General features: G+C 42.0%; 1 protein-coding gene across 4 annotated transcripts in view; it reads right to left on the bottom strand.

Annotated features, from left to right (window-relative positions):
- TBXAS1 (thromboxane A synthase 1) overlaps positions 1 to 15023 on the bottom strand; it is a 417384-nt gene that overhangs the window by 18434 nt on the left and 383927 nt on the right. For all 4 annotated transcript variants that reach the window (XM_030213914.1, XM_030213915.1, XM_030213913.1 and 1 more), the window contains one exon: positions 1127 to 1215. In XM_030213914.1, coding sequence (XP_030069774.1) covers positions 1127 to 1215 — 89 coding nt within the window. The remainder of the gene's footprint in view (positions 1 to 1126; positions 1216 to 15023) is intronic.

The raw sequence follows: 15023 nt of genomic DNA, 5'->3' as shown, positions 1-15023 counted from the left end.
AGATGGCTAAGTGGGAGGCCAGTAAGGAGTAGGTTGCAGTAGTCAAGGCGAGAGGTAATGAGAGCGTGGACGAGAGTATGGGTGGTGTGCTCAGAGAGGAAAGGGCGAATTTTGCTGATGTTAAAGAGAAAGAAGCGACAGGTCTTGGCTATCTGCTGGATATGCGCAGAGAAGGAGAGGGAGGAGTCGAAGATGACTCCGAGGTTGCGGGCAGATGAAACGGGGAGGATGAGGGTGCCATCAACTGAGATAGAGAGTGGAGGAAGAGGAGAAGTGGGTTTTGGTGGAAAGACGATAAGCTCGGTCTTGGACATGTTCAGTTTCAGGTGGCGGTTGGACATCCATGCAGCAATGTCGGATAAGCAGGCCGATACCTTGGCCTGGGTCTCCGCGGTGATGTCTGGTGTGGAGAGATATAGCTGGGTGTCATCAGCATAAAGATGATACTGGAAACCATGAGATGAGATCAGTGAGCCCAGGGAAGAGGTGTAGATTGAAAAAAGAAGGGGTCCAAGGCCAGATCCCTGGGGAACTCCAACAGAGAGTGGGAACTCCAACAGTTAGAGTTCTTATGCCTGGATAGTCATTGCTGGGACATGTCCAGGCACCGGCGCTGAATATCTGGTTTTAGGTTGGCCGCTACAACTTATGCAGTTAAGTGCAATATTCAGCCCTTGACTGCATAAGCTGAATCACTTAAAAATAGGACTGCTATTTATGCGGCCCGATTTAAGTGATTGAAAATCTGAAAGTGGTCAAAGCTATGGGGCTGGATGGGATACATCCCAGGGTACTGAGGGAGCTCAGAGAAGTCTTGGTGGGACCTCTTAAAGATTTATTTAATAGATCTTTAGAGACGGGAGAGGTACCAAGGGATTGGAGACGAGTGGATGTGGTCCCTCTTCACAAAAGTGGAGACAGAGAAGAAGAAGGAGACTACAGGCCAGTAAGCCTCACGTTGATGGTAGAAAAAAAAAAAGGAAGACACTTTTCTTTTTCGAAAATGACCTTCTTTCCTGTTCGGATTTTGAACTTTTGTGCAAAACGTTCAAAACCGGACTTAGATGTCATATTGAAAATGCCTATCCATCCCTGAATCAACAAATTAATCACATGCAAAAGATACCTGAAAGCAGGTGGGTACATGCGTAGCGTCTCAGCAATCACCATATCCAGGTAAGGCATTTCATGAACCATTTTATAGTCCGGGAGGGCCTGAAATTCAAACAAAACCAACCTGTTTTGAAATACTTCCCTGTGCTTGTTGCATCAATGCTGTGATTAATCTTGCATTCTTACACAGTAACACTGATTTACTGCAGTCTCAGGATTCAGAATTGGTATTAAAGTTAGCCACATCCTAATCGCAGATTGCGAAGTATGGTAGGGTATACTGTAGCAAGACATGAACACTCAACGTTTGGGATCTAATGCATTTATCCTGTGATTTTAATGTGAGCTAGAAGTCACCCTTATGTGAGTCTCAAAATCATAGCTAGATTGCGATGGTAGAACAGATAGAATGCTAAACTCTTATTCTTTCCATGGGCATAAAATGGGAAAAAGTCTTTTCTGAGTGGTTCATCCAGCCAAACTTCTGATCTCTTTCAGGATTAGCTTCCCAGTAATTAGGGAAAATTATAAATTGACCATTCCTGATGTGTCTAAGCATCCATCATAAACCCAAAGCAGGTGATGGGTACTATGCTTCAGTTTCAGCATTCATTTGCCTATCAGGGCCAGTGTGCGACATACTATTTATTCATTAGGATTTATGTACTGCCATTTTGAAGGAATTCACTTAAGGCAGTGTACAGTAAGAATAAATCAACCACGAGCAATAGACAATTACAGAACAAAAAATATTCAAATAACAATACAAAGTACAGCATAGTATACTACTTACAATGTCAACACAATGCATAATAGAACATTTTAAATGACAATGTAGGGTATAAGCAAAGACGGATCATATAGATAGGTAAGAGAGTAAGAGGAGTAAGAAAATAAGGTGACTAATTTAAAGAAAGGTGCACCTGAGGTCAGAGAGATGGTTAAATATTATCTCAGCTAGGGTAGGAGTGGATAAACATGACCTGCTGCAGTATGTGCAGCCTGTGTCATTCCTTATGTGTGTGAGTGGGACTAACAAGTTAGTTACTTCTTCCATTAAAGGCCTGGTTGAAGAGCCAAGCTTTAACCTGCTTCCTGAAGTAGAGATAGTCTTGTGTTAAGCAGAGCCTATCAGGGAGTGCATTCCATACTGTGGACGCTACTCCGGAGAAGGCTCGCTTGCGGGTATCACACTGTGTAATGTCTTTTCGAGAGGGTGTGGTTAGTTGTAGTCCTTGAGAGGACCTTAGTGTCCTTGGAGGTATGTAGAGGATCACTCTATTCTTCAGATACACAGGGCCATTTCCTGTAAAGAGCCTTGTAGATCAGACATAGAGTTTTAAATTTAGCACTGTATTGTACTGGTAGCTAGTGAAGGTTTTGCAAAAATGGTGTGATGTGGTCACATCACTTGCAACCTTCTATTAGTCTTGCTGCAGCATTCTGAAACAATTGGAGCTGGTGCAGGCTCTTGGTAGTCAGACCGTTGTACAGTGCATTGCAGTAATCCAGTCTTGATGTTATCATGGCATGCATAACTGGGATAAGATTTACCTTCTCGATGTAAGGGGAGAGGCAGCGTAGCTGTCGCAAATAGTAGAAGCAGCTCTTGAAGGTTGCTTGATTTGTAGAATCAGAGTAAGTGTTGAATCTAACTGTATTCCAAGGTTCTCGACTTGTGACTTGAGGGGGAGTTCATATTTCTCAAAAGAGATCTTGATATCAGGTATGTATCCACTTGTGTTAAGGACCCAGAGAAACTCGGTTTTATTTGGGGACTTTACTAGAGACTAAGGTAGGAACTAAGGAATGGGTCTAGCTGGTGCCAGGAGCCTTGAAGGTCTGTCTCAGTGACATCACTTATCTTTGCCCAAGGAGCCACTTCTGGCATTGGAACCCCAGGTAATTACCCTGCTAGCCCCAGCCCTTCAAACCGACCATATTTTTTACATGCCACTTTTTCTGACACAAGAGATCTATGAGGAATCCTTGTATGTCAAGAAGTTGTCCACTTTTATCACTGAAGCTCAAGACTGAACAAACTCAGTGATAGCAAATAACCATCGTCCAGCAACAAGCATGGCAGAAAAACAAAGGCAAGGAAACAAACAGGGGATGCTGAGGCCCCACCAACTAAATAAATATAGTGCCTCCACTCCCCTCTTTCTCAGCTGCTTCCTCCCTGCAGATGTTGGTGGCGCTTGGACTTGGTGCCGCCAACATCTGCAAGAAGGAAACAGCTGAAGATGGGAGTGGAGACACTGCATTTATTTGGCTGGCGGGACTTTGGCATCCCTGCCAACAAAGGTAAAGGGGCACTGCAGTTCTGGAGGTGGCCCAAGCCCAAAGTGGAGGGGCTTAGGCCCCAAAGCACCCCTCCCTCGTGGCTAACTGATTATGACTCCCCAGCACAAAAATTAGCCAAAGATGATATGGGAAAATTAATTTGTTTATTCAATAAAAGGTGTCAAGACAAGAGAAAAAAAAAGTGTATTGGTCAGTAAAGCAAGTCATAAGAACATAAGTGTTGTCATACTGCAACAGACTGAAGGTCCATCAAGCCTAGCATCCTGCTTCCAACAGTGGCCAATCCAGGTTACAAGTACCTGACAAGATTCCAAAACAATACAAAACATTTTATGCTGCTTATCCTAGAAATAAGCAGTGGATTTTTCCTTAGTCCATCTTAATAATGGCTTATGGACTTTTCTTTTAGGAAGTTATCCAAAACTTTTTAAAAACCCTGCTAAGCTAACTGCTTTTACCACATTTTCTGGCAAAATAAAATTTGAGAGTTTAATTACACGTTAAGTGAAGAAATATTTTCTCCTGTTTGTTTAAAATTTACTACTTTGTAATTTCGTTGCATGCCCCCTAGTCCTAGTAGTTTCAGAAACAGTAAATAAGTGATTCACGTCTACCTGTTCCACTCCACTCATTATTTTATAGGCCTCTATCATATCTCCCCTCAGCTGTCTTTTCTCCAAGCTGAAGAGCTCTAGCTGCTTCAGCCTTTCCTCATAGGGAAGTTGTCCCATCCCCTTTATCATTTTCGTTGCTCTTCTCTGTACCTTTTCTAATTCCACTATCGAGCTCATTTTCGAAAGAGGACATCCATCTTTCGACACAAATCGGAAGATGGACACCCTCACAAAAACGTCCAAATCGGTATAATTGAAAGCCGATTTTGGACGTCCCCAACTGCACTCCATTGCAGGGACGGCCAAAGTTCACGAGGGCTTGTCGGAGGCATAGCGAAGGCGGGACTTGGGCGTGCCTAACACTTGGATGATCTTGACCCATAATCGAGGACATCCCTGACGAGCACTTGGACGTTTCACCCGGACCTGTTTTTCTTATGACTAAGGCACAAAAAGGTGCCCGAAATGACCAGATGACCACCGGAGAATCGGGGATAACCTCCCGTTACTCCCCCAGTGGCAAGTAATCCGCTCCCACCCTCAAAAAACATCTGTAAAAATATGTCGTGCCAGCCTCTATGCCAGCCTCATATGTCATACTCAGGTCCGTGACAGCAGTATGCAGGTCCCTGGAGCAGTTTTAGTGGGTGCAGTGTACTTCAGATAGGCGGACCCATCCCCCCACGTTACATTTGTGGAGGAAACAGTGAGCCCTCCAAAACCCACCACAAACACACTGTACCCACATCTAGGTGCCCCCCTTCACCCGTAAGGGCTATGGTAGTGGTGTACAGTTGTGTTTAGTGGGGTTTGGGGGGCTCAGCACACAAGGTAAGGGAGCTATGTTCCTGGGAGCAATTTATGAAGTCCACTGCAGTGCCCCCTAGGGTGCCCGGCATGTCAGAGGGACCAGTGCACTACAAATGCTGGCTCCTCCCATGACCAAATGGCTTGAATTTGGTCATTTTTGAGATGGACGTCCTTGGTTTCGATTATCGCCGAAAATCTGAAACATCCATGTCTAGAGATGACCAAATCTAGGGACGACCAAATTTAAGGATTTGGACGTCCCTGATGGTATTTTCGAAACAAAAGATGGACGTCCACCTTGTTTCGAATATACGGGTTTCCCTGCCCCTGGATCGGGACGTTTTGCGAGGACGTCCAAATCAAAACTTGGACGTCTCTTTCGAAAATGCTCCTCCACATCTTTGAGATGCGGTGACCAGAATTGCACACAGTATTCAAGTCGCCGTCGCACCATGGAGTGATACAAAGGCATTACAATGTCCTCATTTTTGTTTTCCATTTCTAATAATATCTAACATTTTATGTGCTTTCTTAGCCACCGCCGCACAATGAGCAGAGGGTTTCAATGTATCATCAATGACACCTGAATCCCTTTCCTGGTCGGTGACTCCTAACGTGGAACCTTGCATCATGTAGCTATAGTTTGGGTTCCTCTTTCCCACATGCGTCACTTTGCACTTGTTCACATTAAACGTCATCTGCCATTTGGATGTCCAGTCGCCCAGTCTCGTAAAGTCCTCTTGTAATTTTTCACAATCCTCTTGCGATTGTGGTGGTGGATAACTTTGTGTCATCAGCAAATTTAATTACCTCACTAGTTACTCCCATCTCTAGATCATTTATAAATATGTTAAAAAGCAGCGGTCCCAGCACAGTCCCCTGAGGAACCCCACTATCTACCCTTCTCCATTGAGAATACTGACCATATAACCCTTATCTTTTAACAAAGTTTTCAGATATTCCTAATGAATATGTATGACAGATATTTGCATGCCTACCACCTCCATTGTATACAAATCTCTCTTATGCATATGCATTAGGGATATCCTGAAAATCTGGACTTTTTGGTAGCCTTCGAGGATTGGGAGCGAAGGCCAGGGAATTACAATCCTGTGGGTGATTTGGTTTCCATATTTTCAAGACCAGGTTTCTAGGCACATCCTTATTTATTATAACAATATTTAGAAATGTTCTCACAAGATGATGAAAACCTTCTTTATTTCTCGTTGCCAGCTGAGGGCAGCAAAGGTATGTCGCTCAAAATGCTTATTCTAGATCAGTGCTTCCAAACCCTATCCTGGAGGCCCATGAGATAAATTTGCAAACAGTGAAGGTAATGCATGCATGGATGCATGTTTAGTTGCGGCTAAGAAAGCAAATAGGATGTTAGGTATTATTAGGAAAGGAATGGAAAACAAAAATGAGGATGTTGAAAGAGGGGATCCAAGATGGCGACGGTCTGAGACGCACAGCCAGACATGTCTCAGTTCTTCCTCTTAACGCTGCAAAAGCAGGCTCCTTACCCGCTCCACGGTATGGGGAAACGGCGAGGCAAAGTCATGGAGATTCCCTCTCTCCCTGACGGGACAAACCAGCTTCGGCAGACGAAATTGGAGGACTTTGGAGTCGTGCTGGGTCCCGGGAGAGCTGTGCCTCCGCTCGAGGAAGTTAGCGCTTCGACGCTCTCCAACAGTGCAGACGGGGTTTCCTTGAGCCCCGTCGAACGTGTGGCTCCCCCGCAACCAGGAAGTCAAAATCTTCTTCAGAGCCCTTGCCCTCCAGCCCGGAATGGACAGTGGAGAGCTCAGGGAGGGAGCCTGTCGGAGACAAGTCAAGACCAGGGAGCTGTCAGCTTTGAAACTCCAAAGGTAACATCGTCTCCTGTGCTGTCATTACAGACAGTGAGTATTTTGGAGCAGGCTGCTAAAGCACCGCTTCCTGAGTTGCAAATGGGAAATATGGAAAAACCAGCCGTAGTGACTTTAGAGTCACTATGGGACTTAACTTTTACAACATACTCTTCCCTACAGTCTCTAGTAGTCAAGAATGCGGCAACAATAAAGACTTTATCTGAAACTGCACTCTCAATATTGGAAAAGACTGATTCTCAAACCTCGGAAGTAAAAGTTGTTACCGAAAGAACTTCTAAAATGGAACTTGTGGTTCAGGCAATGGTTAAAGATAAGAATTTTACTTCTAGAAGGTTGGAACATCTTGAAAATCAGTCTAGAAGATTAAATTTAAGACTGATAAATTTTCCCAGTTCACCCTTGGTCACACCTATACAAATGGTAAAAAAATACCTTGTTGAAATTTTTTACCATCCATCGTCATCTTTGCTTTCCTAATTACTTTACCAGCTTCTCTTAACTTGTCCAGATATTGTCACCTGTCTTCCTCTTTCTGCGATCTCTTGTAGTTTATAAAGGCTAATCTCTTTTCCTCTTACTTTTATTTACTTTCCTTACAAAAAAATGTATTGCCCTTACAATAGCTCCTTTCAATTTTGCCCACTATTTTCCAACTTCTTCCAGATGTTCCATCCAGACAACACTTCCTTGAGGTAATCCCTCATCTGAACAAAATGTTTTTGAAGTCTAGAACCTTCATTTTTGAATGAACCCTCTCCACACCTATCTTAATATTAAAACACAGTGAGGTACAAATTTTTTTTCCCTGTTCCTGGAGGGCTCACAATACAATATACGGGGATTATGGTGAAAGTTGAACCTGGGACCTTATATATGAAGTGTCCCCTAGGCTTCCCACTGCTCTGCTGGGATGTCTGTTTGGCCAGTCTACTAAAAATGTTGGACCCCAGACATCCCAATGGCTTAGTTTTGTGTTTTTTCCCCCCCAAAATGGTGCACTGAGCAAAAAAAATGTCTAGAAAATGGCAATGTTTTAAATAAAAAAAAATAGACATTTTTCTGATTAAAGAATCATTCTATTCGCCACTCAATGTTTTGACTTTTTTTTCACAAAATGTCCCAAATTGAACACAGACATCATATCGAAAATGCTTCTTCACATTATTCACACATACTTTGGCCTATGCTTTCTAACTTTCTTTATTAAGAATAGTGGGAAGTTAGATTACAGGCTAATCAGGTCTATCTGGGCACTACATCTGGGTACTACTCTTGAGTTGTTTACTCTTATGTCTTCTATGTTGTATGTTATTATTTATTGTTTTTGATGATCTTTTGTTGTTATTTTTATGTTGTTTTATGTCCAGTTGTTTTTTTATATGATTTTATTATATATATGTTTGCTTAGATTGAATAAGAGGAATATAAATGCTGGAAATAAATACATAGACTATAGTATTTCATCTGACTAAAATACCTTTATCTACTGTTTACAGAAATTGAAGTATAATTTTAAATTAATTGGCTAGAATATGACAGTTTGTCAACTCAGATTGTATGATAGTTGTTTAAAATTATATGTTTATGTAGTGTCTATTATTGTTGCAATGCCAATTGGGGTGGAATGTACAAATAATTAGTAAATATTTTACTGAAGATTATTAAAAGAAGTTACAAACAAGGCTCATCACAGGTTTCTAAACATATTATAGCCAAGGACAACAATTAAACTAAATCGCATTTAATGCATTTTGCAAGCATTCTATACATATGCTGTCAATCTCCATGTGCATTCTTGTTAATATCTTGTTGACCTTTCCTCGCTCACTCTTTTCCCTTTATTTATTTTTTTATTTTTCAGAACTGTCACAGCACAGATTAGCAAGTGTTGCCTAAAAACAAACCAGATCGGCCTTAATTCCTAAGGAGCTGCCCACTTGTGTTGCTGTTAATAGCAGCAACTGGATTTCACCACTCTGGTTACTGTAGCTGTTATTAATAGCTGCAAATAACTTACATGATCCTAAAATGGGGTAAGAAGTTGACAAGGAAAAGTTCACTAAAAGGGACTTCATTTACCAGAAAAGAAAATATCAAGTGAGGTCACTTAATAGCAATTAACACACACTAACACCATCAACCCGCGTTATTTTTGACACAGGGCTCATTGCTTAACTATGAGCTCAGATGCAAATAGCAGTTGAGTTAATGGTGTTATAATATGCTAACTTAGTAAATGACCCTTCAAATACTTTTGTGCAATTGAGCTGATGTGGCTGTATACAGCTGATGGTTCTGGTCTTCGATTCTCCTCCTCCTCCCCCCCCCCCCCAATTCCTTCCTCAAAGAAGGAAGGGAGGGAAGAAGGAAGGAATGGCCTTTGCACCGACTCCCATTTAACTATACACTTTTGAATAAATTGCTATTTTATCATCTTCACATCAATTTCATATAGATGTGTTTTGGACACAATCTGGGCCCCTAATAATCCAAAAATGCTTTTCTGGGAAATTATTGTTACCATGTGGAATCTACTGTCTACAAAAACATTTTGCAAGACTTTGGGCCCTGTTTACTAAGCCACTGTAGGTGCGCTAACATTTTTACTGTACGCTAACACTAGAGACACCCATAGGAATATATGGATGTCTAGTATTATTGGGCGCTAAACACTAGCGTCCCTTAGTAAACAGGGTCCTTTGTTTGGTGGTTGGGAGGCGGGGCTAGTGCTGGGCAGACTTATATGGTCTGTGCCAGAGCCGGTGGTGGGAGGCGGGGCTGGTGGTTGGGAGGCGGGGATAGTACTGGGCGGATTTATACGGTCTGTGCCCTGAAAAAGACAGGTACAAATCAAGGTAAGGTATACACAAAAACTAGCACATATGAGTTTATCTTGTTGGGCAGACTGGATGGACCGTGCAGGTCTTTTTCTGCCGTCATCTACTATGTTACTATGTTTGATGGACAGGAGGAAATCTGCAAATATTGTTTCCCTCCCTCATCCTCATCTGCCTTATTCTCTGTTTTGTACTAGAGTTATTATGTAGTTCTTTTCATCAAATGTTAAGTAGAGAGGTGTGGTAGCCGTGTTAGTCCACATCAAATGTTGTAAGCCACATAGAGCCTGCCTTAGTGGGATTATGTGGGATATAAATGTTCACAATAAATAAATAAATAGTTGCAAGTAGCATTCTAGAGCATTTTCAAAGAAGAAGTACCCATGCCATTTGTTCTTAGAAAATCAGCCAGTACAAAGTTCACCATCACATCTGTTATCTGTGCAGGCAGTAGGAGAAGGAGATTGGAAATCAGGCACATATGTTTTGAAATTAAATCTACATGCACGGTTTTCCCTCCCTGATGAAAACATACCCACAGGAATGACTTTTGTCCTTGCTTTTAATTTCCTTGGGTCATTCTCTTTCCTATTTATTATTGTAATTCTCTTCTCTTTTTTTTAATCATTGTTTTATTAATTGTAAACCGCTTTGACGGTATTCTCTAAGGCGGTATATCAAATATTTTAATAAACTTGAACCTTGCCTTTTTTTCCCCACATTTAAACATATGATGCTATGGAAGCTTACTCCTAAATTTAGTCCAAACAGTATAAAATCAGAAAATAAAACAAATTTAAAAAGTAAATAAGCAATTCAAAAAATAAAGCCAGAAATTAAAAAAAAAAAAAGAGAAAACATTACACAATAAACACTACTAAAATATTAGCTAAACAGAGTTCTGGGGAGAAGGGACATCATTTCTCACCTCTTGAGATATCAAAGAACCCAAATTTAAGGCCCAGTTAAAAAAGGTGACTTTTAAGTTCTTACAACATCTCAAAAAGCTGATGTCAGATCAAATCTCAGGAGAAGCTGATTTCATAACACTGGGGCTGCCAAAAAAGAAGGCTCTCACTCGATAACTGCTCGTATGCATCATTTCAACAAAAGGGACCAGTAATATTCAGCCCTTTGATGACCCGAGTGATTTTCTAAGTCAGTATACAATTTAAAACCAATTTTGCAATAAATACAAATATGTCATAAAGCAATAAAATTCACAATAAATATAAAACATAATATCAATTACTAAAAAGCAAAAACAGTAATCCCATTCCCAATTACTAAAGGGTCCTTTTACAAATGTGTAGTAGCGTTTTTAGAGATGCCCATAGGAATATATGAGCGTCTCTAGCATTTAGCATACGCAAAAAAATGCTACCGTGTCTTTATAAAAGGACCTCTAAAGCAGCAACGTAATCCTATGTTAAAAATGATGACCAAACAGCCATACTTTTAAATACCTTCTAAGCTGTAAGAAATTGTTGATACATTTTAATTCTAAAGGTAATGAATTCCAAAAAGACAGAGCAAAATAAGAGAAAGCATGAACTTATGTTGATGTTGAATGAACTTCAAAGTAATTGCAATAGTCCCTAATGACCTCAGCAAATGCCTCGGAATATCCTTGACTAGACAGTGTGGCTCACATCTATACAAGAGAAGGGCACAGCGAAGGCGACAAAATAGATGATGCCAATCAAACTTCTACTGGACTCAAGAAAAGTTCACAGCAAGAGTTTTATTATTCAAAAAAAATGGACTCAACATGAATCGTGTTTCGGCCACTCTGGCATTTGGCATCACATCTATACAAGACTTTGACAATAATGCAAAGCACTTTAAGTTTAGTCCAAGCTTCTACCTGAAGCCAGTGAAGATTGAAGAAGATAGGGGTAATAGTGTTAATTGACTTGTTTTCTTTATGCACTGTCCCAGGAGTTAGGAAAGAAGATATGTTGGTTTCAAAAGAGATATAAATACAGAAAACAAATGACAGGGAATGATTAAGAAACCTGCAGATTGTATGTTCTTGTGTAATTATGTCCACACAAGAACTTGACACTTTAAATGCTACTCCATATGTTGCTCTTTTGGACTGTCTGACAGAAACAATATGCTTGATTAAGGTGGTCACAACAAGGGAACTGTGGGACTATTTGGCAATTTTCTATTACAGGGGATTCCCAAGGCTGTAAACCGGTCTGGTTTCTCAGATTTCTTCAGTGATATACATGAAATATTTTTGAATGGTTGACTTCCATATTCACTGTGGAAATTCTAACATCATGACCGAGTTGGAGCCCTTGAGGACGGGATTTATAGGGACACTTGCTCTACAACCCTATGATCACACTTTCCCATTCCCAGAGACGCTAAGGGTGGCCCATCCCAATGCTTGAGATTTACCACCACAATGCTGGAGATTGAAGGCCAAATGAGTGAGATTTTTCTTGTATCCAATCAATAAATAGAAAATACAATTATTTTTTTCTACCTTTGTTTTCTGATCATTTCATTCCTTCTCTCTCTCTTCTACCCCCTTCCTGTATTTCCCTCCCTTTCCCTGCAGGTCCTGCAAACTCTGGCTTTCCCCTTTCTCGTGGTATGGCAGGTCTCATTCCTTCCCTCCATCCTCCTCCCTCCCATGGTCTGGCATCTCTCTTCTTCCCCCTACCCAACCTGCAGTCTTCCATCTCTCTTCTTCCTTCTCTCCTCTTTCATCCCTCTTCTCTCCCCCCCCCCCCATTTGGTATCTCTATCTTTCCCCCCGCCCCATAGCAATATTATGGTGACTCTTTCTCCCTCCCCCCTCTCAATGCATGGGTGCATTTCGCTTCCTGTACCCTCTTCCCACAGGATGTGGTATGTGGTAGCACTCCTTCCTGCAGCGCTGCCCTCCTTTAATGTTCTGGGCCGCAGTCAGTGTCAGTAAGGTAAGCAGACTGCCTTCGGCAGGCCAGAAGATTTCCCTCTGCTACAACGTCCTGTCCCTGCCTGAAGAGAAGCCATCTCTGTGCTGCATTCAGCTGCCAGCATCCCCTTCCCAGCATACAACAGGCCAAATACAATTAGCCAAATCATCTGAATTCATATTTTTCACACCAAGTCTCAGTGTCGGCCTCATCTTTTTGTTCAGTTTGCTGTGCCAAAACTTAACATAGTAACCTAGCAAATGACAGCAGACGAAGACCAACATAGACCATCAAGTCAAGAAGGTCGCTAGGGTTGTACCTGCCACACAGTGCAGATTAATTCCCCATGCTTGTATTGTTGGGGTTGTATTTTTAGCTCTGTGGGATTTTCAGTACAGAAGCAATACCCCATGGCTGGTATTGTGACTTAGGCAAACATGCCATTGGTTTTCAACCCAATCCTTGGGGCACATCAAGCCAGCCTGGTTTTCAGCATATCCGCAATGAATATGCATGAAGCAGTCAATGCAAATCTCTCTCATGCATATTCATTATGGATATCTTGAAAATCAAACTGGCTGGGTCAAGAACCACTGCACTGAGCCTTTTGGCTGCCATTCAGCAGAGTCCGATTTGAGTCTGCAGTCTGATGGCACCAGCTGAGGCTGGCAGCATCATAGAGGCAAAATTCTTGATCCCTGGGAGATCAGAAGGTGCTTGCCCCTACTCTGGTGGCACAGGCCTGACTCAAAGAGTGGTGATCAATGTTCCCTCTAAGACAGGGTTCTCAATCCAATGCTTTGGACACGCCAAGTCAGTCTGGTTTTCAAGATATCCACAATGAATATGCATGAGATAGATTTGCATACAATGAAGGCAGTGCATGTAAATTTATCTCATGCTTATTCGCTGTTGGTATCCTGAAAACCTGACTGGCAGATTGTGTCCCAAGAACTGCATTAACTTTTGCTGTAAGCTAATGGGAGTCCTCCAACCACATTCCTGCCAGTGGGGGTTGGTGATTTAATATTGTGTTTTCATTTGCTAGGGAAAGGCAGACTCTCTGGTGTCCTGAAGTACTTGCCTGTCCTTTGCTATTGAAAATGTAATACTGAAACAGCACCCCCTTCCCGCTCAACTTAGAGGAGACACTGTTGGTGATGAGGGCTTATCTCTCGTAATACTTTAGTGTATCATTGTACATATTTATTTATTTAGATATTTGCTCACACCTTTTTCAGTAGTAGCTCAAGGTGAGTTACATTCAGGTAGACTGGATATTTCTCTGTCCCAGGAGAGCTCACAATCTAAGTTTGTACCTGAGGCAATGGAGGGTTAAGTGACTTGCCCAAGATCACGAGGCGCAGCAGTGGGATTTGAACTGGCCACCTCTGGATTGCAAGACCAGTGCTCTAACCACTAGGCCACTCCTCCACTAGCAACATTCCATGTAGAATCTCAAATATTTATTTAGATTTTGCTCACACCTTTTTCAGTAGTAGCTCAAGGTGAGTTACATTCAGGTACTATGGATATTTCTCTGTCCCAGGAGAGCTCACAATCTAAGTTTGTACCTGAGGCAATGGAGGGTTAAGTGACTTGCCCAAGATCACAAGGAGCAGCAGTGGGATTTCAACCGGCCACCTCTGGATTGCAAGACTGGTGCTCTAACCATTAGGCCACTCCATAGAGCACAGTGCAAAATAATAGCATTACCCACATCATATAATAAACACACCCCCTTGGATACTACTAGGAAGAAAGATCCAGAACTGACAAATCTCCTCTTCCCTGGTTGATGGCACCAAGGTACAGCTCTGCTGCTTTTAATACTGCAGTCTCACATATGTCTGTTCCCCCCCCCCCCCTCCTCTCCCTTTCCCTTCTTGTTTTTCTCCTCTTGCATGGCACAGCTGTCTGTCTGTTTATAATTTCATCTGCAGGCTGTCTTGTTCCCAACTGCATGGATAAATATGCAGGGTTATGCCAGAGACAGCTGGATCCATCTCTCAATCCAGGAGAAATGGTTTCCATCATGAATGACAGAGCTGCTGAAGGATTTGAATGTTATACCCTGCTCACCTAAACTTCTCTGCTTTTCTTAAAAAATTTACCTCAAACCGAAAAGGTGCAGAAACCTACAGACAAAAGGCAAAATATATTTTTCAAAGCAGATGCAGAATACAACACAATTTGTTAGTGAAGGGCTTCCACAAGTAGTTATACCCACTATCCTAGTTAAGGTATGGGAATAAAATACGTAAAACAGAGCAAACGAGGTTGGGACTAGAGCCTGGCAAATTGGGCACTAGCCCTGAACATCGGATGGGAAGGGGCATCAGGATACAATCTATTAAGAAAATTTCAAAGGTCAGTGCATGATATGGTAAACCCACTTCCAGAGGTGGTAATTTGACTATTTTGGGCATGCTGTGCCCCATGAAGGGGCACACAGCAGGACGTGCTGGTGAGGTTGGGCAGCAGAGGCCTCTGGAGTTGTCCTGGACCACCACCAAGCATGCTGACATAGAAGAAGCAAGGGAGCAGCAGCAG

Source organism: Microcaecilia unicolor, chromosome 9 (genome assembly GCF_901765095.1).
Source record: "Microcaecilia unicolor chromosome 9, aMicUni1.1, whole genome shotgun sequence".
Taxonomy (NCBI): Eukaryota; Metazoa; Chordata; class Amphibia; order Gymnophiona; family Siphonopidae; genus Microcaecilia; species Microcaecilia unicolor.
This window is presented reverse-complemented; position numbering and strand designations above follow the sequence as displayed.